Genomic DNA, 27542 nt, shown 5'->3' on the forward strand with positions numbered 1-27542 from the left:
ACGCTGGTTAAGAACGCCAGGGAAGGGTTCGTTCTGTTTACAGCAATGGACATCTGTAAATACAAGTACCGTCTTACAATACAGGACAGATGGGTTAAGGGAGGGTTTTTTTGTTGCTTGTTGTTTGGCAGGGAGGAAGCAGGATGCAAATCTAGCCATTTATTCAGGACCAAGTGAATGTGCGATTGTGCTGAGGATGTTGCTCACACAGAAGAGGTAGTAGAATTGTCCCTGGACAGAATTGCAAGCAGGGATGAGACTAAATGACACTTCCTATAGGAAACCTCCAGCTCCATTCAGCATTCGATATCAGGGTGAAGACTTGCAGCCTAACTTCCCCCCCTCAAAAGCTAGATCTGCACTTTTGACAAGGGAGACTCACTCCCATCACCCAACCACAATAAATTGGGTTTGATGCTCTTTCCAGGGTGGTTCACCTATGTATGTATGCATGTATGTGTATATATGGATCCACACACCCACCTGCATTTTTATACTCTCTTTGGTGGGGGTGCTGCTAGCCAATTCTGGGCCTATGGCAAAATCTTTTTTTAAAAAAAACCCAAATATTAAATGAATTCCTAATGGCAAATAAAAAGCCGAAAGCAAAAAATTCTCCCCATTGCACACCCTCTTAGAGGGAAGAATCAATGCAGGGGTTCCAGAAAGCAAAAGGAAACCTCCTTGACATCCCCCCCCCAACAACCTCAATAAGTGGCTTTTGATTTTGCAAAGTCCAACCCACAGCTATTAGCTGCTAATCCATCTTCCTACCTGACAGGCAGCCAGCCAAGCACTGTTCCAGAAGGACAGTGTACTGCAAGGCTGATCTGGTTAGCGCTCCTGCGTGCTATTTAAACAAAAGCATAATCTTACTCAGTCTGACTATATATGGAATTGCCCGACGAGCAAAAAAAAGCTCGGGATGCTTGATTGGGAGGGAGGGAGGGAGGGAGAGCAGCGAGGAGGCCGCTAGCTTCTCCCGTAACTAAAATAGGCTTTTGGTAGCGAAGGTCAAATACCCAGTGTGACCCACCATCTCCCTAGGTGGCACGCCGCTTTTAAACTGTGCGTTTCCCTGCTGGAGACCAGCAGAAGAGGCACCTTGATCTGGTGGGCTGCCTTTGTCAGACGCTGCCCTGCCATCACCCCCAGCTCCTCTTCCAAGGTCAGGGACTGGCAAGCTGATTGTCCGAACGTTGTACACTCTCAGCAGGATCTCCAGAGTATTAAATTCGGCAAAGCCGTGCTCCTCCAGAGCCAGGCAGGTCCTTTGCACTTGTTCGATGCAAGGGGAAAAGGAACAGATGCGTCCACCTACAGAAAAAAAGGGGGGGGGTAAAAAAGAGGATGAATGAATGAGAACCGGCACCCTGGCTAATCTCCTCCAACCCTCCCCCCCCCCGCCCCTTCCCTAGCAGTGCTACCCAAGCTCCCGTTCTGTGAATCACTTATTTCCGTAGCAGCTTTGCTGAAGTTGCTGGGGCTGCCCCCCTGGTGTAAATTCTATGACAGGTGCAGTTTTTCGATTTCCTGGTTTTATACAAAGTGGGGAAGGCCGCTGACTCCTACTCACTGGAGATTTAGAGAGAGGTGGGTGGGTGCAGGGGCGAGGGTCTGCCTCCTCCAATTCAGTGCAAGTTTTATCTTGTATTTCATGCAGACAGGCAACAGGAACAGTCTGTGCCTTATCCTTGTGCCTGGTTCCTGGGTTGTTAGCATGTCACTTCCTAGATCCTTCACACAGATGCTACAGCACCTCAGTAAAGAGATACTGACTTTCACACAACGCGCTTCGTTAATGTCAGAGCTGTGTAAACAGTGACGGTCTCTCTTTTCCTCCGCTGCTGTACAAGTTGTCTCGGGCCGGAGAAAAGATTTCAAGGTTTGCGATTGGGACAGGCATTCCAGCTAATCTCCCCTGGCATCTCCTCGACTCGCACTCCCCCCAAAAGGGTGGCATCCAATTAAACAGTTCCACAGGACGTTCAACTGTGCGATGGAACTTCCCTGCCTTCGTCTCTGTTGTGGGAAGAACATATTTAGGGGTTGCACAGCATGACAAGTCCTTGGATGGACTAGTGGAACTGTCTAGTTGGTCACCGCCCAACATTATAAACAGTAGGTGTATGCAAATCTAACCGGTAATCCTGTTTTTTTTTTGCCTCCCTTTGCAGGAAGGAAGGCATTGCACAACCTCTTCCAGACTTACACAATGCTGGCTACTTCACTATGCCTTAGGGATATATCTCAGGGATATCTCACAAGTTGCCTTTTCTGCTTGCCAGTACACTGAAGAACACAGCAGTCTTTTATACAGAGCCCGACCTAGATGCATCTAGCTCAGGTTGTCTCAAACTTGGGTCTCCAGCTGTTGTTGGACTACAACTCCCATCATCCTTAGCTAGCAGGATCAAAGGTCAGGGAGGATGGGAGTTGTAGTCCAAAAACAGCTGGGGACCCAAGTTTAGCTGAAACGCTGATTTAGCTGAATATGTGCCCACCTTGACTGGCAGCAGCTCTCCAAAATTTGAGGCCTCTCCCAACCCTACCTGGAGATGCTGGGGATTGAACACAGGACCTTCTGCAAGCAGAGCAGGTGTTCTGTGTCCCAGATATCCAGCGTTTGAAAACAGAAGTTAATCAGACTCAAACAGCAGCCCACAATCCCAGCAGAAGGAAGCATACTTGCACAGGAAACACACAAATATAATTTCTGGGGCTACAAGGAGCAGACAATCCACATGGTTTGGAGAGATATAATTGCTTCTCTTAATTTTTTTTTTTTTTGCATTCGTATGAATGGCAGCATTAGACCACATGAGGACTGTGGATCCACGGGCCTTACATAGCTAGGCTTAAACTGAATGTCTTATCATTTCTTTTCCTATTATGACTACTTATCTACCTGTTTCAGAAGGAACGGTGCTTTAATCCCTGTGCAAAAACATCAATAGGCAATCAGCAGCAAAATTGTAAACTTTGAAGTGCAAGAGATTTTCGTGATCGGTTCCAAAACCACACCTCTTAAGAAAATCCAGCCCATATCCATCTATTCCCAGTAACAATATAATACTCTTTATTTTTAAAGGATCAGCCAGCAAGATATATGGCAGGCATCCCCAAACTGCGGCCCTCCAGATGTTTTAGCCTACAACTCCCATGATCCCTAGCTAATAGGACCAGTGGTCAGGGATGATGGGAATTGTAGACCAAAACATCTGGAGGGCCGAAGTCTGGGGATGCCTGATATATGGGTTAGTCAGCTACATTTTACTCAGAGTTAACCCACTGGAATTAATGGACCTAACATAGCCATGTCCATTCATTTCGATGGATCTACTCTGAGTAAAACTTCAACTAATTCAACTAATACACCCTCCCCGTTTACAGAATAAATTCCAGCTTGTTTTTTTTTTTTAAAAAAAAACTACAACAACACATTGAGCTTTTACAAAATACCTCCAGTCAGCTGAAATTTAAACTTGGTGTTTAATTAGAAATGCAAACGCTTCTGCAAAGAAATGTCACCTTTTAAACTGCTAGGGTGAATCAAGGACAAAGAAAAAAATACCAACAAACCCTGATTTCTCTGTCTATCTCTGTGACTCCCTATATGTTAACCCAGGCACCCCCAAACTTCAGCCCTCCAGATGTTTTTGGACTACAATTCCCATCTTCCCCAACCACTCGTCCTGTTAGCTAGGGACCATGGGAGTTGTAGGCCAAAACATCTGGAGGGCCGCAGTTTGGGGGTGCCTGTGCTTAACCTATCACAAACAATAGTAAAACTTGAAAGCCTCCTTATCACCTCCTTTATCCTGCCATTCTGCCGGATGACATCACTGGTCCTGCTCTAAAAGATGTCCTGCATACCATTAAAGGTGATAAAACGTATTACACTATCATAATCATCATCATTTTGATTTCTTACTTGCCCATTTGCCAGAAGGTTTCAGGTCGGGTCACAGCAACTTAAAATTCAATATTAAAAAACAACAACAATTCTAAACCAACGGCTGTCACTATACTCTACATTAGGCTGGGGTGGGATTGAAGGTATTTAAAAAGCCTGGGATTTTACAGTAGGTGGAAAAATAATCCCTGCTTGTGGAATGTCCTCCCTGGTGAGACGTCTCTGCCTCCCTCATTTAAAAGCATTCCTGCTCAGCCAGCCGTTTGTTGGCTCAAAAATACTGGCCATGGCAACCTTGAACTTCTTAGCGGTGAGGGCAATGTGGTTGCTTTTAGGTGGGTTTAAATGTTTTAAGTAGTTTTTCTTTAAAAAAATGTTCTTAATTGTGTCGTTGCAACTTTTTTTGTGTTTGTTGCCCTGAGCTTCTCCGGTAAGAAGGGCAGGATGTAAATTTAATACATCAAATATAATTGTTGGTGAAGTGGCCTTTGAGGAGGAGGAGGATAGACTGAGACAAACACATTGTGCGGAATAAGTTCTGAGCTGGTAGAATGGGTTGTGCTACTTCAGACTGCAAGTGAAGGGCTGTTCCCCCCCCTTCTTCCTTAAGTGTTTCTTTTTATTTTAAAAAACCTCCCTGCAAGCAGAAAATGGTGACAGGAGGAAGAGGGCTGAGCTACTACATGGCTCCCTGATGTTCTAGTTTTTTAAAAAAGAAGGGAATTTAAATTTAAAACACGCATGCATGCACTCACACACACAATCATCATAAACATCATCATCACCTCTACTAGAACCAGGGCCTTCTCAACACTGGCCCCGACCTGGTGGAACGCTCTGTCTCCTGAAACCAGGGCCCTGCGGGACCTGATTTCTTTCCACAGGGCCTGTAAGACAGAGTTGTTCCACTTGGCATTTGGCCTGGAGCCAACCTGATTCCATCCCCCTTTTTCCCTTTTATATGAGGCTGCATTTTAAATTTAATTTTGATGTATGTAGTCTTGTTGTTGAGTTGTATTTTAATCAGTTGCTTTGGCTGGGGAGGGCGGGGTATAAATAAAAATTTGCTATTATTATTTTATTATTGTAATTATTATGTGACTCAAGGCAGCTTACATATAAAAATGAGAACCGCTAAAAACATAGAAAAAAACAATCATTAAACAACTATTCCACATTGTTAAAAGTAAAACTATATACATGTACATAGTACAAGCTGTTTGACAGTGGAACAGTCTCCTCAGGTGGTTGTGGACTCTCCTTCCTTGGAGGTGTATAACCAGAAGTTGGATGGCCGTCATGGATGCTTTAGCTGAGATTCCTGCATTGCAGGGGGTTGGACTAGATGACCCTCGGGGTCCCTTCCAACTTTATCATTTTACAATTCTATACAGTTAAACCTCGGTTTTCGAATGCCTCAGCTGCTGAACATTTCAGAAGCCAAACACCCAAAACTGAAGTGAATGCTTCAGTTTTCAAACTCGCCTCAGAAGTCAAACGGCTTCCGAGGCGCGTTTCTCCATTTTTCTCAATGGAACTTCCTGACAGCCCTTTTATACCTGGTTTTCTAACGTTTTGGAAGTCAAACGGACTTCCAGAACGGATTACGTTAGAAAACCGAGGTTCCACTGTGTATAAAATCTGTTACAAATAATTACAACAAAAACTGCACGCAACACGCATGCAAGGGGATGTTAAAAGATGGCACCTACCCAGGGCCTTAGCTAGGTGGTGGTGAAGTGGGCCCCCGCCAGGGGCGCAGATGGGGGGGGGGTGGCGGCACGCAAAATCAGCTTAAAAAGATGTCCATAAATATGTCTGTAAATAAAAATATCGTTATTGCCTCATAAGAAAAGGTTATTAATAGAGGGTGAATTGAATGGGTGTAAGGGGGGGATGGAGGAGAGGCAGAAAGAACTAATTTGTCTGTGGCTAGGGGGGTGCAATCTGGACAGTTCTGCCAGGGGCGCAAGATCACCTAGGTACGGCTCTGCACCCCTACCATCAGAGATGGTATGGTTCATTCCAGAGGTGCCACAAGACGCGATAAGATTTATGGTGGCATGAGTTTCTGTGGACGAGATCCCACTTCAGCCAATGAAGTGGAAATTCATCAGCCTCAAATTCAGTCACTTTGGTGCTGCAAATGCAGCGGTTTGGCTTCACGCCCAAATGTGCGCTCAATTGTCTCTTCCCTGACCCACAAAAGGTTGGCAATCCCTGGTCTACGTACTACTACACAGATCTTCTGCGCGTTTGCCGAAGTAGGCTGTAAAATTGAAATAAGGACATCTGCACAACTGAGCATGGTTCTGTCGTCCACTTCCTTCCATGGGTTTTTGGCTAGAGCTGAGTTTTCAACCAAAAGTTCAGATTTTATTGATTCTCCGAGACTGTGGTACCCACAAGGAGGACTTTTCTTTTGCAGTTTCCGCCCCATCTTCTTCTAAAATTTTAATCCTCTAGCAAAGCAAATGCTTGTTTGCCCATCTGCAGTGGGGTGTCTGGGCCACAATTGCTTGAGGGAAGAGGTCAAAAGGTTGACCACAAGAGAGGAACTAGGTCAAATGGGCAGAAGGCGCAGGATGCTTGCTTCTTACTATCTCCAAACTAGAGATCAATCGGGGGTCACCAGAAGGCAACCACAGAAAGCCTGCAACACACACACACACACACACACACACACACACACACACAAAATCTGCATCTGCAACCCACCAGAAAGTTCACCTTAACTCCTGAGTGAAACACCCAAACCTTGGCAGGTTACATTTTTATCTGGAAGCCAATGTCTAAAACTTAGATACAGTCATACCTTATGTTGCGGATGCTTCAGGTTATGTCTTTTCGGGTTGCAGACCGTGGGAAACCCGGAAGTACCGGAACGGGTTACTTCCGGGTTTTGCCAATCGCACTTTGCGCATGCACAGAAGCACCAAATCGCGGTGTCGCTTGCACAAACGTGGCGCTTCAGGATGTGAACGCTGCGGGTTGCGGACGTGCCTCCGTCACAGATTACGTCCGCAACCTGAGGTTCCATTGTATAAGCTAATTGCCAAATGGCACCATGTCTAAGTGCCTTTTTTCTCCCCAATGAAATTTATTATGATTATTATGATTCATTTATATACCACTTTATAGGGACGCGGGTGGCGCTGTGGTCTAAACCACAGAGCCTAGTGCAGGCATCCCCAAACTGCAGCCCTCCTGATGTTTTGGCCTACAACTCCCATGATCCCTAGCTAACAGGACCAGTGGTCGGGGAAGATGGGAATAGTAGTCCAAAACATCTGGAGGGCCGAAGTTTGGGGATGCCTGGCCTAGGGCTTGCCGATCAGAAGGTCGGCGGTTCAAATCTCCGCGACGGGGTGAGCTCCCGTTGCTCGGTCCCTGCTCCTGCCCACCTAGCAGTTTGAAAGCACGTCAAAGTGCAAGTAGACAAATAGGTAGATAAACGGCATTTCCGTGCACTGCTCTGGTTCACCAGAAGCAGCTTAGTCATGCTGGCCACATGACCCGGAAGCTGTACGCCGGCTCCCTTGGCCAGTAAAGGGAGATGAGTGCCGCAACCCCAGAGTCAATCACAACTGGGCCTAACAGCCAAGGGTCCCTTTACCTTTATACCACTTTATATTTTAAAGAAAAAATCTCAAAGCAGATTACAACACATTAAAACATCAAACAAAACAGTCTAGAGCCAAGAAAGAAAGAAAGAAAGAAAGAAAGAAAGAAAGAAAGAAAGAAAGAAAGAAAGAAAGAAAGAAAGAAAGAAAGTTGGGAACCATTGGTGTAGAGTAGAAGAAATTCAAGGGTTCATGATCTGTTCTCTAAGGAACATTCTGCTTTCCTCATATTCACTGTCCCTCTCACCCCCTTTTTCCATTTCTCTTTCCTCCACAACCCCACCCTGATGACCACCAAAATGCCTCAAATTGACTATAATGACCTGTATGAAAGACTATGATTTGAAAATAAAGACACAGAATGAACTCGTTACTTATGGGAAAATGGTATCACACATCAAGTTTACTTTTATCCTTTTGTGGATTGCACCAAGTTCCTATTCAATTGACCCTTAACAGTGCACAACTACTCAGAAGTCAGCACTATAGAGTTTGATAGGACTTACTCCCAGGTTAAGTGGGTGCAGGATTGCAGCCTAAGGATATAATAATCGTCACCCAGGAATTGCATTTCCCCCTTAAATACCTGCAATAAATTGTTTACAAAGCCTTAATAAATACACAATACCCATAATTATGATATCGTTAATTAAGTGTCTATTTCCTAGCATGCGCTCAGTCATTAAATACTGCAAAAACGCAAAATAAATCCTACGCAGCGTTCTCAAAACAGAGAGATAAAACAAGTGCATTTTTCCTACTTCCTGGAACCAACATGAACGATTACGTAGAGTTATTGCTAAAACCCCAAAATTATTTACACAACCTCCTCTGAACATACAAATTAGTAACACATTTTCACACTAAGATCAGCCAAGGTTAAGAATGCACTGCCAAATTATAATCCTCAAGTAAGAATTGTTGCAAGGACCCTAAATTAATTTTTTTTAAAAATTCTACAAGTTCACAGAGTAGCTTCCCTCTCACGAAGAACAAAGGCCGACCAAAAAAATATGTCGGCAGACTTTCCGTATCTTACGACTGAACAATATACTTTTGCAGGAACCCAAAACCAATTGCACAACCACCAAAGATTCTAATAAACAAGAGGTTCTAAGCAGCAACATGTTGTGTGTGTGTGTGTGTGTGTGTTGTGGGGGAGCCTTGAGACTCCCCAGGGTGAGTGAACAGTCAGCTGGGCAAGTGAGGTAGCGATCAGGTGAGCAAATGACCAGGTGGGTGGAAGCTGGCCAGCTGGTGAAGAGGTGTTGCACAGCCAACATCTAAATGGGCTGGCACACAGATACAGTAGCTTTCCCCCTCTAGCGCAGTGTTTCTCAACCTTTTTGGGGCCACGGCACACTTGTTCCGTGAAAAAAATCACGAGGCACACCACCATTAAAAAAGTTTAAAAAATTAACTCTGTGCCGCCCTATATTATAATTATGACTGCAAGAAACACTTGCCAAATATTGCTTTCCGGCGGATCAGTGTTGTATATTGGCGGCCGCCAGGCTCGTTTGCACTGAGCTTTGGGAAAGAGGAGGAGAAATATTGCTTTCCGGCGGGTCAGTGTCGGGTATTGGCGGCCGCCAGGCAAGTGACAATGCAAATCGCCCTTCCAGTCGCCGCACGTCGCGGCACACCAGCCAGCGTCTCGCGGCACACTAGTGTGCCACGGAACAGTGGTTGAGAAACGCTGCTCTAGCGGATGGTCTTGTGGCCAGCTCAGCTCCTCTCCAGCTGTGGGAGGAGGGTGGAGGCAGCGCAAGCAAGCAAGCAAACAAACAAATAAGTTTTTATTTATACCTCACCCACCTGGCTGGGTTGCCCTAGCCACTCTGGGCGGCTTCCAACACATAGAGAACTACTGTAATAATAAAACATAAAACATTAATAGTAACACCCTGATCCGCTATAAAAAGTCGCAATAACTTTAGAATAAACAACCTGGATATCAAATAAAGCAATATTCGATAATCCATTAGGATCCAATGGTAAGCAAATAACAGTTAAACAATAATTCACACGTATCAGTTACAGGTAGGTAGCCGTGTTGGTCTGACGTAGTCAAAACAAAATTTGAAAAATCCTTCCAGTAGCACCTTAGAGACCAACTAAGTTTGTCATAGGTATGAGCTTTCGTGTGCATGCACACTTCCACACGAAAGTTCATACCTATGACAAACTTAGTTGGTCTCTAAGGTGCTACTGGAAGGATTTTTTAAATTTTGTTTTCACACGTATCAGTTATAAGGAAGAATTGCTAATCTATACAAAAAAACAACAACAGCAAAACACAATGCATAAAATATCACACAAAGGGTCAAATTGAGAAACAAGGACGCCTTCTTTTGTATGGGTGTTATTATTATCATTGATTCATTAATTGCCTTCTAAACTACAGTCTGAAGGCGATTTACACATGAAAAACAGTTTAAAACACACACATTTAAAACCCTAACAAGTGGGCAGTCATGGTAAAATACCTATTTAAAACCCTGCAGAAACAAAAATGTGTTCAACTGTTTCCGGAAAGTGCAGACATTGGGTGCCTGTCGTACCTTGACGGGAATGTTATTCCACAGGACAGGGGCAGCCACCAAAAAAGCCCTGCACCGAGATACTGCTCTGATTTACTCTCTGAATAACCCATTCAAAGTGAGGGCTGTCCCTTTGACTATGACAGGAATGGAAATAAAATCTAGGGTGAATTGCACCCTGCCCTTGCCTTCCCCGCACCTCAAACTTGCTAGAATCAGCTTGAGTTGAATGGACTAGCAATGATCTCAATTTTAATTTTTGGAAGAACCACTTGCACCCACCAATATAGTCAAAGGTTAACTACAAGGCAATCCCAATCCCACACTTTTCAGCCCTCCATTCCCATTCCACTGGGAATTGTTGACGAGAAGCACAATCTTTTCTCAACCAGTTACTCAGGGAAAGACACGCACCGGGCCTTCTTGTTCCATTATAATCCGTTCAAAAGGAACATAACATAGTTCTCTTGGGGGAAAAGGGAAAATAAATATGGTTCGACTTCCTTAACTTCCCAATTAAGTCAATGCAATCCTTCTTGGTGCTTGTCCCAAAGCAGTCTTTGCAAACCACACTTTGGTCCTGCCACAGCATTGGCCTGGCAGGTTATTTAAGCTAGTAAGTCTTTCTGGAATCTTCATCCCAGGATTTTCATCCTCCCAGCCTCCAATAGGAGCAAGGAAACTTGCTAAATCTTCAAGAGGTAGATGGAGACTTTGCTCCCCCATCTCATACTCCTTTTCTCTAGTCTACGGCTTTTTCCTCTTACCCTTAATTTGCCCTCCACTAAACCCATATCCACGCCCCCTGCTATACAGTGGTACCTCTGGTTACGAACTTAATTCGTTCCGGAGGTCCGTTCTTAACCTGAAACCGTTCTTAATCTGAGGTACCACTTTAGCTAATGGGGCCTCCCGCTGCCGCCGTGCCATCGGCACACAATTTCTGTTCTCATCCTGAGGTAAAGTTCTTAACCCGAGGTACTATTTCTGGGTTAGCAGCGTCTATAACCTGAAGCCTTGGTAACCCGAGGTGTTTGTAACCCGAGGTACCACTGAAACAGCCAAACTACTTTTTTAAAAAAAAGAACTGCTGGAAAAAGAGGCTAAACTACAATATAGAAAAGACCACGCAGATGGAAGCAAATTTATAGGAAATGGTTGAAAGAATAATCTATTTTCGTCCTCAGAATCTGGTTTCACCTTAGCTTGCTTTTTAAAAAATATTGGTGCTATGAGCGCTATACCTTAGCGCTATGCACTTGCGAGTAAGCGCCATCAGAAAAAGGACAGCAAAAGATTTTTGTTGCACCTAGCACGTTTATTACGGCATAAGCTTGTGCGGACTGGGATTCGCTACACCAAGCCTCGTCCACAAATGTTTATGCCAGAATGAAATGTGTTGTCTTTAAGGTGCCACAAGGCTCTTGTTGTGACAGGCTCACACAGCTACCCCTTCTGGAAACTGTCAGCAAAGGAGCGTTGACGAGTTTGCTAGCTGCATCCTCTTCCTTTACAAGCTCAGATTTTTCTGCCAAATTATTTTCAGGAGGCCCAGTTTAGCCAGGACACTTCTTGGGCAGTTCCAAAATCTGCTTGGTTCAGACTGCGTGGAATAGCTGTTTGCTGCTTTGGACTAAAAAGGGGGGATTTTTTTTTTAAAGGAAAGCGATGATGACGGTTCTCTAGTAAAGTAGAATTAGGCCACATCAACCATATATTTAAAGCAGGGTTCCCCAAACTTGGGTCTCTAGCTGTTTTTTGGACTACAATTCCCATCATCCCTGACCACTGGTCTTGCTCGCTAGGGAGGATAGGAGTTGTAGTCCAAAACCAGCTGGAGACCCAAGTTTGGGAAACCCTGATTCAAATCATTAGGATGCCACTGTAACAATCATGGCTTCCCCCAAAGAATCCTGGGAACTGTAGTCTGATACGCGTGTTGAGTTTTTTTTAGGAGACCTCTATCTCCCCCACAGAACTACAATTCCCAGAGTTCCCTGGAAAGAAGGATTGATAGTTAAACCATTCAATGTAAGCTCCCTATGATTCCTATCTCTATTGAGTTTCTCCACCCCATGAATAATTATATATACCTCTTTCATATTCACACACACACCCCGGAGCAAAAAAGCCCCAAATGCTGTCGCCTTTCTGCAAAGGGCTGTTGCTTCGGCCCTCTGATAATTTTGGCTGCCCTTTCCTGAACCCTTTCCCAGCTCCACAACATCCTTTTTGATGCATGGTGACCAATTCTGCAGACAGTATTCCAAGTACAATTGCATCATCGATTGCATAATGGCATTATGATATTGGCAGTTTTACTTTCAACCCCTTTCCTAGCATGGAATTAGCCTTTTTCAAAGCTCTCGCATCCTGGGCTGATATCGTCACTGAGCTATCCGCTATGACCCTGGTCAGTCATGACCAGTTTAGACCTCATGAGTGCACATGTGTGAGTTAGGGTGTTTTACTCCCATGTGCATTACACTTGTTTTTTTCCACCCTGGACAATTTAGTGTCATCTATAAACCTGGCCACCTCACTGCTCGCCCTTAACTCCAGGTTATTTATGAACAAGTTAAAAAGTCGCAAGTCCTAATGCTGATTCTTGCATATGCCCACTTCTTACATCCCTCAGTTGTGGAAACTGTCCATTATTCTTACCCTCTGCTTCCCGTTTTTTAACCAGCTACTGAACCGTAAAAGGAGATCTCCTCTTATCCCATCACTGCTAAGGTTCCTCTGGAGGCTTGGGGGGGGGGTTTCGAAAGCTTTTCGAAAGTCCAAGTACACAATGTTAACTTATATCCATAGGCTCGTTGATGCTCTTAAAGAATTCTGAAAAAATAGTGAGACAGGAGTTGCTCTCCAGGAAGCCATGCTGGTTCTGCCTCAAAAAGACTTGTTCTTCTACACGTAAGATTATTCTATTGTTAATCATGTTTCCCACCAGTTTTCCAGTTAAGCTAAGCGGCCTTTAATTTCCTAGATTCCAGTTTAAAAATTGATATCGCATCGCTCACTTTCCAATCCCAACTTGTGGAACCTGATCTTAGGGACAAGTTGCATATTTTTGTTACAAAATCAGCATTTTCACATTTGAGTTGGGAAAGACACCATCTGGAGCTGAGGGTTTGTCTGTTTTTAATTTGTCAATAAGTCCTAGAACCTCGCCATGTTGGTTCTACTTCTGCAAGACTTATATGCTTAGTAATTCTTTAATAGCACTTTCCACTAGTTTGCCGAGAACAGATGTTAAGCTAACTGAATTCTAATTTTCCAGATTTCCATCGATTCCCCCCCCCTTTTAAATGCTATTTCACGGGCCATTCTCTATTTCCCCATTTCCTGGAGGAATGTTGTATATCTGCGAACAGTGGAATCCTTAGAAGAGATTTCTCAGCAAATAATTAAGAGTTCCTAGGATTCTTCAAGGAAACAATATTCACACATTTTAGTCCAATTCGCCCACCAACTTTTTCTTGAGATGTGCTTTGGGGCCTACGCTGCACTGCCTGCGATATTACATGCAGATAGAGTGGAACAGGGTTGTGTTTATTTAAAGGGGATGGTATGTGTAAACAGAATAATCCCCAGTCCTTAGATGGAGTGCTCTGGAGACTGTTAGCTTTCCACCCAAGAGGCTTCGCATCTCCTGAATGCATCAACGCAACTCGACAAGAGACAATCCCCCCAAGGCTAACTGATCTGGAACATTGCGAAGGGTAGACAGAAACCAACATCTTTCAGCCGGTCATGTTTGAAGAGAGGCTCTGTTCCTAGATAGCACCCGAAGCCGCCTCCAGTCCAGAGCTTTTAAGACACACCTTTCCTCTCTTTATGGGGAGAGACTGCGTCTCCCGTTTGTCACAATGTCACCTCTGCGGCTGGGAATAGAAGGCTTCGGGCTTTGCTCCGAAAAGCCACCCAGCCAAATCAGCTCAAGGAATTAAAAAAGGACGTGGTCTGCCAGAAATCCAGGGATCATGTGGTCTCGCTTATGATGTAATGTCCTCATAAGGCAGGCAGGCTTCCTGGCACGGAGTAGGTTTTAATGAGTGGGGGAAGGGGGAGAGAAAAAGAATGGCTGGGGTGGCGCTAATTGTTGTTCGGCTCCTCTGCATTCTTTCCTATCTCCCCAGCCGGCTGCCGGGTCCTCTAACGAAGGCGCCCTCCTTTGCAGCCGCCCCGGAGGAGGAGGAGGAAGAAGAGGAAGAAAGCCCGTTATGCAATCTATGCAAATGATAACAAGGCAACCTGTCTGATAAAAATAAAGGGTAATGGGGACGCCAGAGTGCCCTGTTTATATCCAACGCTCACCTAAAAGAGGAAAGTCACAAGTTAAGCAGAAAAAGGCGGTCCAGTTTAGGACCACGCTACTTGGCAGGTGAGAACATTTGCAAAGGATCTTCCATATGGAAACAAACAAACAACCGGCCTGGATTTATATAGCCAGTGTGGACTTAGGGTTGCCACCTGTCCTGAATAATACAGGATTGCCCCATATTTTGATGTAAAATGCTATGTCCTGTATTTTGTCCTGTATTTCAGGACTTCTCTCTCCGCCAAGTTAGGGACCCTCTCCAAATGCATGTGTTTGAGAAAGGGTGTGTGAAAGGTCACGCATTTAAGCTCTGGGTAGCAAAGCACAGACAGGTTTACACGTGTGTGTGTGTGTGTGTGTGTGTGTGTGTGACAAATTCCAGAGGGGCCATCCTGTTAGAGATTCTAATGGATTGCTTTGAAGTCGCTTCAGCACCACACACACACACACACACACACACACACACTCAAAATTCTCCCCCCAACTGCACTGCCCCACTCTCTCCTGTAATTTGCCAGAACAAAGGTGACAAGCCTAAGTGTGATGGAGTGGTCAGCATGTTGGACGATGACCTTGGGGACCTGGGTTCAAATCCTCACCGGGCCATAAAGTTAACTGGCTGACCTTGGGCCAAACCAGTACCCTGTTTCTCATATTTTAAGACATACCCATAAAATAAGCCATAGCAGGATTTTTAAGCATTCAAGGAATATAAGCCATACCCCGAAAATAAGACATAGTGATAGGTGCAGCAGCAATGCCGGCCGCAGCAGGAGAAGGAAGAAAAAAATAAGACATCCCTTGAAAATAAGCCATAGTGTGTTTTTTTGAGGAAAAAATAAATATAAGACATGTCTTATAATATGAGAAACACGGTATATCTCAGGCTAACCTACCCCACAGGGCTGCTGTGAACTGAAGTTCTGAAAGGGGAAACTGCAGTCCTTTGTGGGCGGGGTTGGGGGTGCTTTCAGTGTGCTTTAAACGTCTGGTGTGTACACGGCCCATGCCTCCAAGGTCCTAGCCTAAGCACTTCATTGCATTGTATCTAAAAGCATTTTTTAAAAAACGTATTAGAAAAAATAATCGTCTTGTAATATATTAACAGTTTAAAATCACCAGTTGCAGCAATCAGACAGTGCATAGAATCATAGAGTTGGAAGAGACCACAAGGGCCATCCAGTTCAACCCCCTGCCAAGCAGGAAACAGCATCAAAGCATTCCTGACAGATGGCTGTCAAGCCTCCGCTTAAATACCTCCAAAGAAGGAGACTCCACCACACTCCTTGGCAGCAAATTCCACTGCCGAACAGCTCTTACTGCCAGGAAGTTCTTCCTAATGTTTAGGTGGAATCTTCTTTCTTGTAGTTTGAATCCATTGCTCCGTGTCCGCTTCTGTGGAGCAGCAGAAAACGCATTGCACCTTAATGTTCATGCACATGCAACAGAGCCCAATCTCCTGCTTCCAAGTTCTAGAGGAGGAGTCTAAAACCTAAAGGATGGCAACTAGGAGGTCTCACATGGTTTTTAATATGTCGCCCTCAAAAGACCGAAGCAGCCCAGTGATTTTTGACCAGGAGAAGCAACAGGAAACCAGTAGGTAGGTGGCCCCTGAGAAACAGGTACTGTTTGTAGCACAGAGGGGGGGGACATCACAGGGAGATTCTGAGTTCAGCCTTGCACAGATGCACTCAAAGTAAATCGTCACTGAGTAACTAATCCCATGGCTGCTAAGCCTGCTGCTTACAAATGGTTCTGCAGGACAGACCCGCTAGCTCAGCCTGAGAATTAAAAGAGGGGAAACACACCCACACAACTCGCAAAGTCCTTGCTGACGGTGGGCAAGTTTACCATGCACCTTGGAAGGCAAAGGTGCTTCTCCGCTCCCTGTGCCAAAGCGTGATGGAGCACAGGGAAAAATCCCCACAACCTGCCCCCGTTTGCTCCAAATACGGCCCATTCATTTATGTTGGAGCATCCGGAACGCAAGAGGCGAGTGTGTGTGTGTGTGTGTGTGTGTGTGTGTGTGTGTGAATGCGTGTGTCACTCAGCATCACCCTCCAAATCGCTGAACATCTGGAGCAGAGGTTCCTTCCCAGCTCAAACTTGTTTGCATTTCTGCAGTGCCAAGTTCATTTTAAGAAAACAGCACAGAAGGAAAACCCAGAGGGGAGTCTAATTAATAAATCACAGCTCTAACAGACAATATATTCTGGCTTTTTGCCACCAAGCTAAGCATTAAAAACAAAAACAAAAAACCAGAGGATGTTAACCAGGGTGCTGGGTATTCTCAGCATTTAGGCAAACGGCTGCAAGGGGTGGTGGAGTATGGGATCTCCATGAAATGTCACCTCACAATAAATGCTTTGTGCTCAAGAGAAGGCGCCGGGGGGGGACGGGACATGGGAGCAGCTTACTATTGTTCCCAGCAGGCTTCTCGAGAGTTTCTCCGTAGTGCTTCGCCCTGGAATGTTATGGAAGTGTTATGATTGACAGTTACACCAGCAGAGCTCCAGAGAAATGGAAAAGATGGCCCAATTGTAAACATTTCCAACAAAACCCAAACCAGAGAAGACCCACAGTTGGGTTTTTGAGACATGCATTCCAAGCCAGGCTGCAGAAGCAACACATGGGCTGTGTGGGCATGTCTCTATGTGTTAACTCTTGGGCGCACCTGCATTACAAGACGTCTTATGTCACTTTGCCATCATGGCTTCCCTCAAAGGATCTTGGGAGCTGCAGTTGGGTAATCAACATCCAAAAGAGATCTCTAGCTCTGTATGCCAGAACTAGTTCCCAGGGTTCCTGGTGTGTGTGTGTGTGTGTGTGTGAAAATAGAGACCAATGATGGTGGTGATGATGATGATGATAATAATAATATATTTATTATACCCTGCCCATCTGACTGGGTTGTCCCAGCCACTCTGGGCAGCTTCCAACAAAACTAACACAGGGTTTATTTATTTTTTTGGTCCCTGGTGAATATCGCTGTGCAGCTTTTCTGTAGCTGCAGTTTCCACAGTACAGCTTCCCAAGGGAATTCCAGCTCAGGAGCAAACCCCTAACGAGAAAGATGTGTCGTGTGAACGCTCCCCACTGCAACCACCCCCAAGGCGGCACCTTCAAGAACTCCCCTACCCCTGCCCCCAACTTTCGAAACAGCTACCCCCAACTCAATTTGTTTAATGAGATCTGTGCGTTAGCCCGAGTTGATACAGTAATTATCCCAGATTAGTCTTGCTCACATTGGGAAGCTGTGTGAGCCTTTTGATCCGGGGAGCTGTCTTAAAAAATGAATGCATTCATGTATAATGCATCTGGCGTGGAGGTGGGGGGAACAATGAGGGGGCCTGTCGAAACCCTTCCAGCCCACATCCATTCGACGCAGGGGGCGAAAGAGCTCTGCGGAGCCACTTTTGCGGAGAGGTCAAGCCTCTCTGTTTCTCGTAGGCTGGGGGGGGAAAGAGCTTAGATGGAAGACCGGCAGACGCGATAAGTAGCAGAGGATTCGGAGTTTGCACAGGTCAAAGCACAGCTTGGGTTGGAGAGATTGGAAATGAGGGGTGCTCTCAGTACAGGATCTTCCCATCCACTTTCTCAGTGTTGAAGCATGAAGCCTTGAGTCACCTGCTTTACAACGGAGGCTACGTCAGCCATCCCTCGGGAGACAAAAGGGCCATGGATAATTCATGCATTCCCATAATCTGAATAACTGCCTTCACAAAACACAAAGAATACTGTTTTGCAGCCGGTGCAGGAGCGCCGGGCCTTGCAGTACTATAAACAGTCTCCTGCCAGAACTGCAGCCCACAACTATGTAAAGCGGGGTTGCCAAAACCTCTGAGTCCCGTGACCCCTTGATGAGCTTATAAAATGGTCATTGACCCCCAAACCAAATCCTCTGAAAATAATGTCAAGATATATGAATAGAAAATCAACATTTATTAGTCACAGAATTGTAGGGTTGGGTGGCACCCCAAGGGTCATTTGGTGCAATGCAGGAATCTCAACATGTGGTCTCCCATCCAATTTGAAACCATACCGGGTCCTGCTTAGCTTTACAAATGTTCCAGCAGTTTTGTATAAATGATGTTATATTGTGGAATCACCTTATTTAATGCAGAGTTTCCTCTCGCGCAAGGGAGCTGCACTCTGTACATGACCCATGCCCTTTATTTCAGAGGTTCGTAGTTCTTCTTCTTCTTCTTCTTCTTCTTCTTCTTCTTCTTCTTCTTCTTCTTCTTCTTCTTCTTCTTCTTCTTCTTCTTCTTCTTCTTCTTCTTCTTTTGCACTATAACTTGCAAATGTCTTTTCAACCCGTTTTTGAACCCTAGATCTTTATTCGACACCTGCACAATCTCATCAAAAGGGTCCATATCAACCACCCTGTGCAGGGCCTTTAAACATCCTTGCCACTGCAGACATAGGAACCACAAGACTAAAAGAAGCCAATAATTTAGCCATTTGCAATGCATGTACTTCAATTTCTGGCCCTCTTTGGCTTCCCAACAAATCCAGACCCATGAGTGGATCATGAGAGCTAGGAGAAACAAAAGAAAAAGGAGCGCCTGCAATTAAGGTGTGTGGGTCCTGTTTCTAGAAGCTGTACCAAGCCGTCAAGCTAGGACAGTGAACTAGCACCTAGAGCCAGATCAATGTCCTTGCGATGAGACCCCTGCATCAAGAACTCAAGTGCCACAAGATATACCATGTTGCACCAAATCACAGTCCATCTTTAATCCACCATCCTGTCTCCAAAAGCGGCTGGCCGTCACTTGGGCAAACACAGAGGCAGGACCTGACGCAATAGCCCTGCGCTCTGTAGTTTCCAACCAGCACCCAGTGCTACCACGACAAGGACAGCTTCTTCTCCTAAGGGTGGGGCTGCTTCTTCTACTGATGTCACATGGGGATAAGCTTGAAAGGTGTGCAGGGGCTCCGGAGAAGGGCAAGACCTACTGCTAAGGCAGTGATGGGCAACCTTTTGAGCTTGGTGTGTCAAAATTCACCAAAAAACTGAGCATAACTTGGGTAGTGTGTCACTTCGAGAAAAAACACACCATAATTTCACGATATTTATAGTTTAAATAACAAAAATGTATAATTGTAATATATAACTGTATTTAATAAACCAAAAACCCCTTATTTATCACAAAGCGCCCAGAATTGTTGAGCTTTTTTGGGGAAGTTGCTGACCAAAGGTTTGGAGGTTTTTTTGGGGGTGCAAAAGTTGCTTTGCTTTTGGGGAGGGGTGCCCCAAAGCTGCAGCGCTTTTTTGGGGGGGAGAAGAGAACAGAAATAAATGCCGAATAATACCTTCGGTGGAACTAACACGCAGCATCGACATAGTCTGCCAAAGCGCCAAAAACCCCAGCACAGAACGGGTTAAAAAACGAACGCTGTTAACCCAATCATCGTCTGCCAAAGCGCCAGAAAAAACAGCACAGAAAGGGTTTAAAAAACCCCATCTCTGGCTACCAGCAGCAACAACAACAACAACAACAGCGTGAGGAGGAGCGGGAGAACAAATGGGGAAAACAACAACAACAGCGCGAATGGGCTGGTGGGGCACATGCCAGCCAGGAGGGCTCTGTGTGTCACGTCTGACACACGTGTCATAGGTTCACCATCACTGTGCTAAGGACTTCATGTTGAGAAGTGCCGGTATCCCAGTAGATGCCTAACTGAGTGTTGCCCTTCGTGTGGGCAGGTGTAACCTCCCATCCCTAAGTAGATCTCCCAAGAAGGGCCATAAGCTCAGGGACAGAGCTTTTGCTTTCCAGGCAGAAGGCGGATGGGCACCTCCAGCTAGGACCAGGAATGACTCATGTCTGAAGCTCTGGAGTGACACTGCCAGTCAGGGTAGGCCAGGGGTAGCCACCAGCATGGACCATCATCAGGGATAATGGGTGTCCCAAAAACATCTGGAGGACACTGGTTTGTTCTGAATTGCCCTAAGGTACAGTGCACATTCCGGTGCTTTATTTCTTAATACCTAAACCTATGATTCCTAACAGGACATCTTCAGGAGAAGAAAAGGTTAAGGAGTAAACCCTACACAAATCTGGAGCGGAGTCCCTAAGACAGCTGGATGGCGCCTTGCACACCTTCCGGCAACTCCTGCAGTCAAGCTGGTGCCAAACGTACTTGTCAGAGGTTGTTGTTGCGACTACTCTAGAGTAACGACACTCCGCATTCTTGCCTTTAGACAGTTTTATTTAGTGCAGTCTATTTACAGTGGAACTGGTGTGTAGAACATGTCTGCTTAATCCGATGCAGAATCCGGGAATGGACCGCCCCTCGACTTCTTCCAGCATAAGAGTCTCGGGACGGCAAACCTTCTTCCCCTCCTTCTCCTGCGTAATTCCGGAACCGGCGGGGGGGAGGGGAGGGTCTACGCTCCATGTTTTCCTTCTCCCCCTCTCTCTCTTCCTCCCTCACGTGTAGCAGGGGCTCTTCTGTGTTGCCAGAGCCCTGCATCCCTCTTCCTCCTTCCTCACTGGACTCCTCCCTGCTGGCAGTGCTGCTATTGGAGAAGCTGCTCTTGATGATGGGAGGAGGATCCCTGTATTCTCTTCTCCTTACAGTACTGTTCAGCTTTCCTTCGGACCACATCAGCGAGGCTGAGATAGGGGTCTTGTCGTCTGGGCAGCCCAGGAGCTCCATACACACTGCCCAGGCTTGCGCCCCAAGGAGGTCACTTTGGTGCTGCTAAATCAGCAGTTTTTGACTTCGTCCTTGGAAGGGCACTCCATTGCCTCTCGAGAAAGACAGGTGCTGACAATCAGACAGGTGCTGAACATCAGAAACGGTCCTCACCACCCTTCCTGGGAAATTAAAGTCTTCCTAACAATTTCAGGCACCAAAAAGAAACCGTAGAAGCAACGCCACACCATTTAAACTTCTGTATTTTTAGAAATGCATTTGTCGCGGTGCTGCGATACCACGGCTGCGTCACAACAACAGCAGGAAATTGCCATTATCTTGGTGGTGGGAGGCACTGATGGTTTGAGTGGGGGTGTGCGCAGCAACATCAGACGGCAGCATCCCTTTCTTTTGGCACTTGCTCAATGCTTACTAGCACACTAAAAAACATTGCCTTTGCAAACAGGGGGACAGAACGTCCTTTAAGAGAGCAGGCACGTGGGCAAACGGATGTTTCGCTGACAAGGGAAATCAGAGGGTTTAGCTCTCCCAAGGAAAGATGGGAGAATGCACTGAATCCATTACAAGGGGAGGGGAGGGGACACTGACAAATCGGAGCATCACCCATGAAGCAAGGTTACTTTGGCTGGAAGGAAAGAATACAAGATTCTGTGCATGTCAGGTCTCAAACCTGACTAGCGCCACATTTGCTCTTCTAATCATCTCAACTTTAATGAAATATGATCATCATCATCATCATCATCATCATCTTCTAGTGCTCACTGGGGGTTTCTTGGGTGGGATGTGGAATATCTATAGAAGGGCCAGAGCTCAGTGACAGAGCATCTGGTTTGTATGCAGAGGCAGCTAGTTGACCACTGCAAGAATCATAGAATCATAAAATCATAGAGTTGGAAGAGACCACAAGGGCCATCCAGTCCAACCCCCTGCCAAGCAGGAAACACCATCAAAGCATTCTTGACATATGCCTGTCAAGCCTCTGCTTAAAGACCTCCAAAGAAGGTCTCCACCACACTTCTTGGCAGCAAATTCCACTGTTGAACAGCTCTTACTGTCAGGAAGTTCTTCCTAATGTTTAGGTGGAATCTTCTTTCTTGTAGTTTGAATCCATTGCTCCATGACCGCTTCTCTGGAGCAGCAGAAAACAACCTTTCACCCTCCTCTATATGACAGAACAGGATGCTGGACTAGATGGGCCCAGGGGCCAGATCCAGCAGAGATCTTCTGATGTTCTCATCTTCACGTTCATGCAGATGGTTCCCCCAGGCTCAATCCCTTTCATCTCCAGGTAAGTCTTGGAGAGAACCCCGTCTGAAATACTGGGAAGCTGTTGCAAGTCAGTGTAAATCATAGTACCGCTCTATTCTGCTTTGGTCAGACCACAGCTGGAATAATGAGCGCAATTCTAGGCACCACAATTTAAGAAGGATGTTGACAAGCTGGAACATGTGCAGAGGAGGGCAACCAAGATGACCAAGGGTCCGGAAAACAAGCCTTATGAGGAACGGTCGAAGGAGCTGGGTATGTATAGCCTGGAGAAGAGGAAACTGAGAGGAGATATGATTGCCGTCTTCAAATATCTGAAGGGCTGTCACATGGAAGATGGAGAAAGCTTGTTTTCTCCTGCTCTAGAGGGTAGGACTCAAACCAATGGCTTCAAGTTACAAGAAAGGAGATTCCAACTAAACATTTGGGGAAACTTTCTGACAGTAAGAGCTGTTCAGCAGTGGAACAGACTCCCACGAGAGGTGGTAGACCCTCCTTCCTAGGAGGTTTTTAAGCAGAGATTGGATGGCCATCTGTTGTGGATGCTTTAGCTGAGATTCCTGCATTGCAGGGGGTTGGACTAGATGACCCTCGGATCCCTTCTAGCCCCTCACCCCCCAAAAGGAAAAAGAATCCAGCAAACTGTGGATGAGAGCACTGATAATTCTTTATTGGCAATCTATAGCCCTCTCCCCCTTACAGAATGACTGCTTCCAGAGAGGAATGGGAAGGATATGAAAATTAGATTTGGATTAAATCTTGCAGCAAAGCTACAGAAGTGCTGCCCGCTGGTCCCTCGCTGTCTAGAGCTCTCCATCCTCGGCCATTTATTTATTCATCCCCTCTCCCTCCGCTTCCTCATCCGTGCCCAGCTCTTCCTAATTATTCGGGAGTTTAAATGCTGCAGTCGGGAACGTTATGCAAATGAAATGCCACACAGCTTATTCTAAGCACATCATCTGGGCTTCTCCAGCACAGGATTAAGGAGGGGTTTCTGTTGGAAGCCTGATGTTCTGTCTTTCTTTTTTTAAAAAGAAAAAGTTCCCCAAACATTTTAGGGTGGGGAGGAGGAATTATTTATAAAGAGACAGAGAAAGGGAAATATAAGAAACAGTCGTCCGCAGCAGTGGCAGGAGGAAGCCCTACAAGTGGGACACCGACATATTGCGGTCACTGCAGCTTGCTTCGAAGTCTAGCATGGGAGACAGATGGAAACATAAGAGAGTTTCTGGATCAGGCCATGCAGCTTTCTAGATGGTTTCGCATCAGCCTTAACAACAACAACAACAACAACAACAGGAGGCACAAGATAAAAGAAACCAAAATAGAGTGGCACAATGGTTCAGTGTATTTGGCTGTTAACCAGAAAGTTGGCGGTTCGAGCCCACCCAGGTACGGTTGCAGGCAGGATTCCTGCATTGCAGGGGGGTTGGACTAGATGGCCCTTGGGGGTCCCTTCCAACTCTACAATTCTATGATCTCCATGTGGAACACAGGAAGCTGGAGTCAGACCGCTGTCAGTATGGCAGGGGTAGACTTTGGTCTTTCCAATTGCAGTGGTGCCCTGTGCGAGGTTAGAATTCAGCGCCCCCGCCTCTCGCCTTGCGTTCTGCCCAATTCACTATGTCATAGTTGCAGCGTCCTGCAGCACCCCCAGGCTAAGCATCCGGTGCAGTAGAATCACTCACACTGCCCTAAATTCACCTGTGAGCATGGCTACATTGATGAGCAGCAGCTCCCCAGTTTCCAGACTGTGGTCTCTTCCAGTTCTACCTGGATATACTGGGGGTCAACATGCGACCTTCTGCATGCCAAGCAGATGCTCTACCAGGACTTGCGAAAGGGTTACTGTAGTAAATGTCAAACAATGTGTTTTGGAAAAAGCTTAATTTGTTTTTTTTGGGGGGGAGTTTTCCTTCCTCGGGGACAATCTAAAACGTATATTTTACATTAGAAAGAATTTAGAAGATGTGTTAAAAACTTTTTAAACAGTTTGCAAAGAAGGGGCGATAGTGCTGAGCTACCCAGCAGGGTATCTTGCAAGGCTCATTGAGATAATGGGAAATACTTTTCAACAACAAAACCCCGAAATACAGTACTTAATGAAACTGTCAGTTCCGGGAAGGGGAACGGACAAATTCCCACCACTCAGGAACTTCAGATCAATCCTGCACTTAATGTAAACACAGTATGGAACTGTAAACAGCGTTCACTAGACAATCCCACTATTGTCTTCCTGGGGATGAAAGAGCCCCTGCCCTGGTATCACAAACAATCTTCCAATTCAACATCCCATTTAGTTTGTGGGAGTATGAGTGCATTAGAAATCGGGAACTGTCACTGACTGAGCACCTGAACATGTCCTACCGCGAAGCGCATCAGAATTAATGAAAGAAAAAGTTTGTGCATCTTCATCGACACAGCTGAACTGGAGTGAGCCTCCTCTTTATTTTGTATTTATTAAATTTCTAGACATCCGAGGATCACAGGGCTGTTGACAATATAAAAACACAAGGAAAAATAGCAAGAAACAAAAACAATACCCCCCGCCTCAAGTTTAAAAGGCCAAAGATTATTTAATTCGCCAAAGGCCTGAGAGGAGAGGTAGGTTTTCGCCTAAAGATATGCAATGAAGGTGCCAGGCGAGTCTCCCTGGGGAGAGCATTCCACAAAACGGGGAGCCACCACAGATATGTCCTGTTCTTGTGTTACCACCCTCCGGACCTCACGTAGCGGAGGCACACAAGGAAGGGCTGCAAAGGTGCTGCAAAGGAAAGGGTTGGGTGGGGAGAGGCGAGAGGCAGGACAGGTTTAGAAGATGAAGGGAGATCTGCAGTGCAGCCGCTTTTGAAAGCAAGAACTGCTGCTGTCAGGAAGCCCACAGTGACAGTAGCAGGAAGCCCTGGCCAAAAGGTACACAGCCGCAAGGCTGGTCCCAGCATGCTACACCTCACCGAGCAACGAATAAGGACCTTCGAATAAGGACCTTCGAAAGGCACAAACCCAGGGAAGGAGGAGCAGCAGCAATGGATGGATGCTTAACAGACCATTAACCCTCAAGGCTATTAAAATAATGAACTGCAACTATTCAGAGATCAGGGAGTGAGTCAAGCAAGGGCAGAAAAGGCTCCCTCTCCTCTTGTTAACGGGGATTTATGGAATGTTTAACATTAAAAATTAACACCCACTTTTCAAATAAAATGTTATCTCATCTCTGGGGGAGGGGGGGAGGAGGCAGACAGGCTAAAAGGACGATGACAAGCTGCCTGTTATTTTAGAGTTGGTAAGCACACTCCTTGCCTGCATATGATGGTTTAAATACATGGGAAGGTACCCTAGGCTTGAATTATGGGCAAAAAGGTAGGTGTGTGTGTGTGTGTGTGTGTGTGTGTGTGTGTTGGGGCCATCTATGAAATCCACAACCTCCTACTTCCATTTTCGCCCATGATGTATTTTCACTTCACTCATCGCTGCTGAACACATTGCTAGCTCCTATGCTGGGAAGCTCAAGTTCCCAGACACACAGCAGGGAATTCCCAGAGAACCAGCAGAAAACAGCTAGCCTTGGAAATGCTACTGAATTATTCACCCTAAAATAATTAAGTACAGTGCGGCTTGCTGATCTGAGAAATCAGATAAGCTTTACGGCCGGCAGAGTAGAACGTCAGGCTAAGGCAAGGGTGCATGGATTAATTGTTTGCCCACTTGGCAACAGAAAAGGAACAACATACCCAGCTTCAAATATTACTGAGCCCAACTCAAGATGCTGATATTAAGCCCTGCATGACTTGGGGGCCAGATGCATCTGGGGACCACCTCTCTACACATGGGCTTCAGGGCATCCTGAGCAAGTTTGCAGATGACACCAAATTGGGAGCGGTGGCTAATACCCCAGAGGACAGGATCACACTTCAGAATGACCTTAACAGATTAGACAACTGGGCCAAAGCAAACAAGATGAATTTTAACAAGGAGAAATGTAAGGTACTACACTTGGGCAGAAAAAATGAAAGGCACAAATACAGGATGGGTGACACCTGGCTTGAGAGCAGTACATGTGAAAAGGATTTAGGAGTCTTGGTAGACCACAAACTTGACATGAGTCAGCAGTGTGATGCAGCAGCTAAAAAAGCCAATGCAATTCTGGGCTGCATCAACAGGAGTATAGCATCTAGATCTAGGGAAGTAATACGGTAGTACCACTGTATTCTGCTCTGGTCAGACCTCACCTGGAGTACTGGGTCCAGTTCTGGGCACCACAGTTCAAGAAGGATACTGACAAACTGGAACATGTCCAGAGGAGGGCAACCAAAATGGTCAAAGGCCTGGAAACGATGCCTCATGAGGAACGGCTTAGGGAGCTGGGTATGTTTAGCCTGGAGAAGAGAAGGTTAAGGGGTGATATGATAGCCATGTTCAAATATGTGAAAGGATAGTCATATGGAGGAGGGAGAAAGATTGTTTTCTGCTGCTCCAGAGAAGCGGACACGGATCAATGGATTCAAACTACAAGAAAGAAGATTCCACCTAAACATTAGGAAGAACTTCCTGACAGTAAGAGCTGTTCGGCAGTGGAATTTGCTACCAAGGAGTGTGATGGAGTCTCCTTCTTTGGAGGTCTTTAAGCAGAGGCTTGACAGGCATATGTCAAGAATGCTTTGATGGTGTTTCCTGCTTGGCAGGGGGTTGGACTGGATGGCCCTTGCGGTCTCTTCCAACTCTATGATTCTAGGTAGGCAAATGGGCTGGCCCAATGCAAGTTTGCTTCCTGTATTCTTGTAAGTGCTTGAAACCCTTCCAATGGAATTTTTTGGGTCTTGATGACGACAGGCACAAATCCTGACACCATCATCTTTTCGAGGGCAAAGGTGGAGGGGGAAATACCGTAGCATCACCCCAAACTGTTGGTGGTTTGAGTTGTTTATACAGTGGAACACAACAGCCATGATTCTGCAAGCATTTTGTGCACGCATAACTGAAAATGTTGGCATTTGACTTGAACTGGAACCCTGACTGAGCTTTAACAGCAACACCCATGGGACTATGGGAATGTTCTTCTGGCATCTTGCCACATTGCCTTTTTTGCCTAAATTTATTCCAGATATAAGGTCAATGCAATTTACAAGTCTCCAGTTCACGAGCAGAGGCGATGCTGTGCCGTGGGAACAGAAGTGATTGCGAGTTGAGAATGCCCAAAGATGGTC

The 27542-nt window shown here is 45.8% G+C and overlaps 1 protein-coding gene across 1 annotated transcript in view; it reads right to left on the reverse strand.

Moving 5' to 3' along the window:
• Window positions 1-144: 144 nt before the first annotated feature.
• TRMT61A (tRNA methyltransferase 61A) overlaps window positions 145-27542 on the reverse strand; it is a 59391-nt gene continuing 31993 nt past the window's right edge. The window contains exon 4 of the mRNA XM_035105243.2: window positions 145-1317. Within this exon, the coding sequence (XP_034961134.2) occupies window positions 989-1317 (329 nt within the window). The 3' untranslated portion in view covers window positions 145-988. The remainder of the gene's footprint in view (window positions 1318-27542) is intronic.

This window comes from Zootoca vivipara, chromosome 1 (assembly GCF_963506605.1).
Source record: "Zootoca vivipara chromosome 1, rZooViv1.1, whole genome shotgun sequence".
Classification (NCBI taxonomy): Eukaryota; Metazoa; Chordata; class Lepidosauria; order Squamata; family Lacertidae; genus Zootoca; species Zootoca vivipara.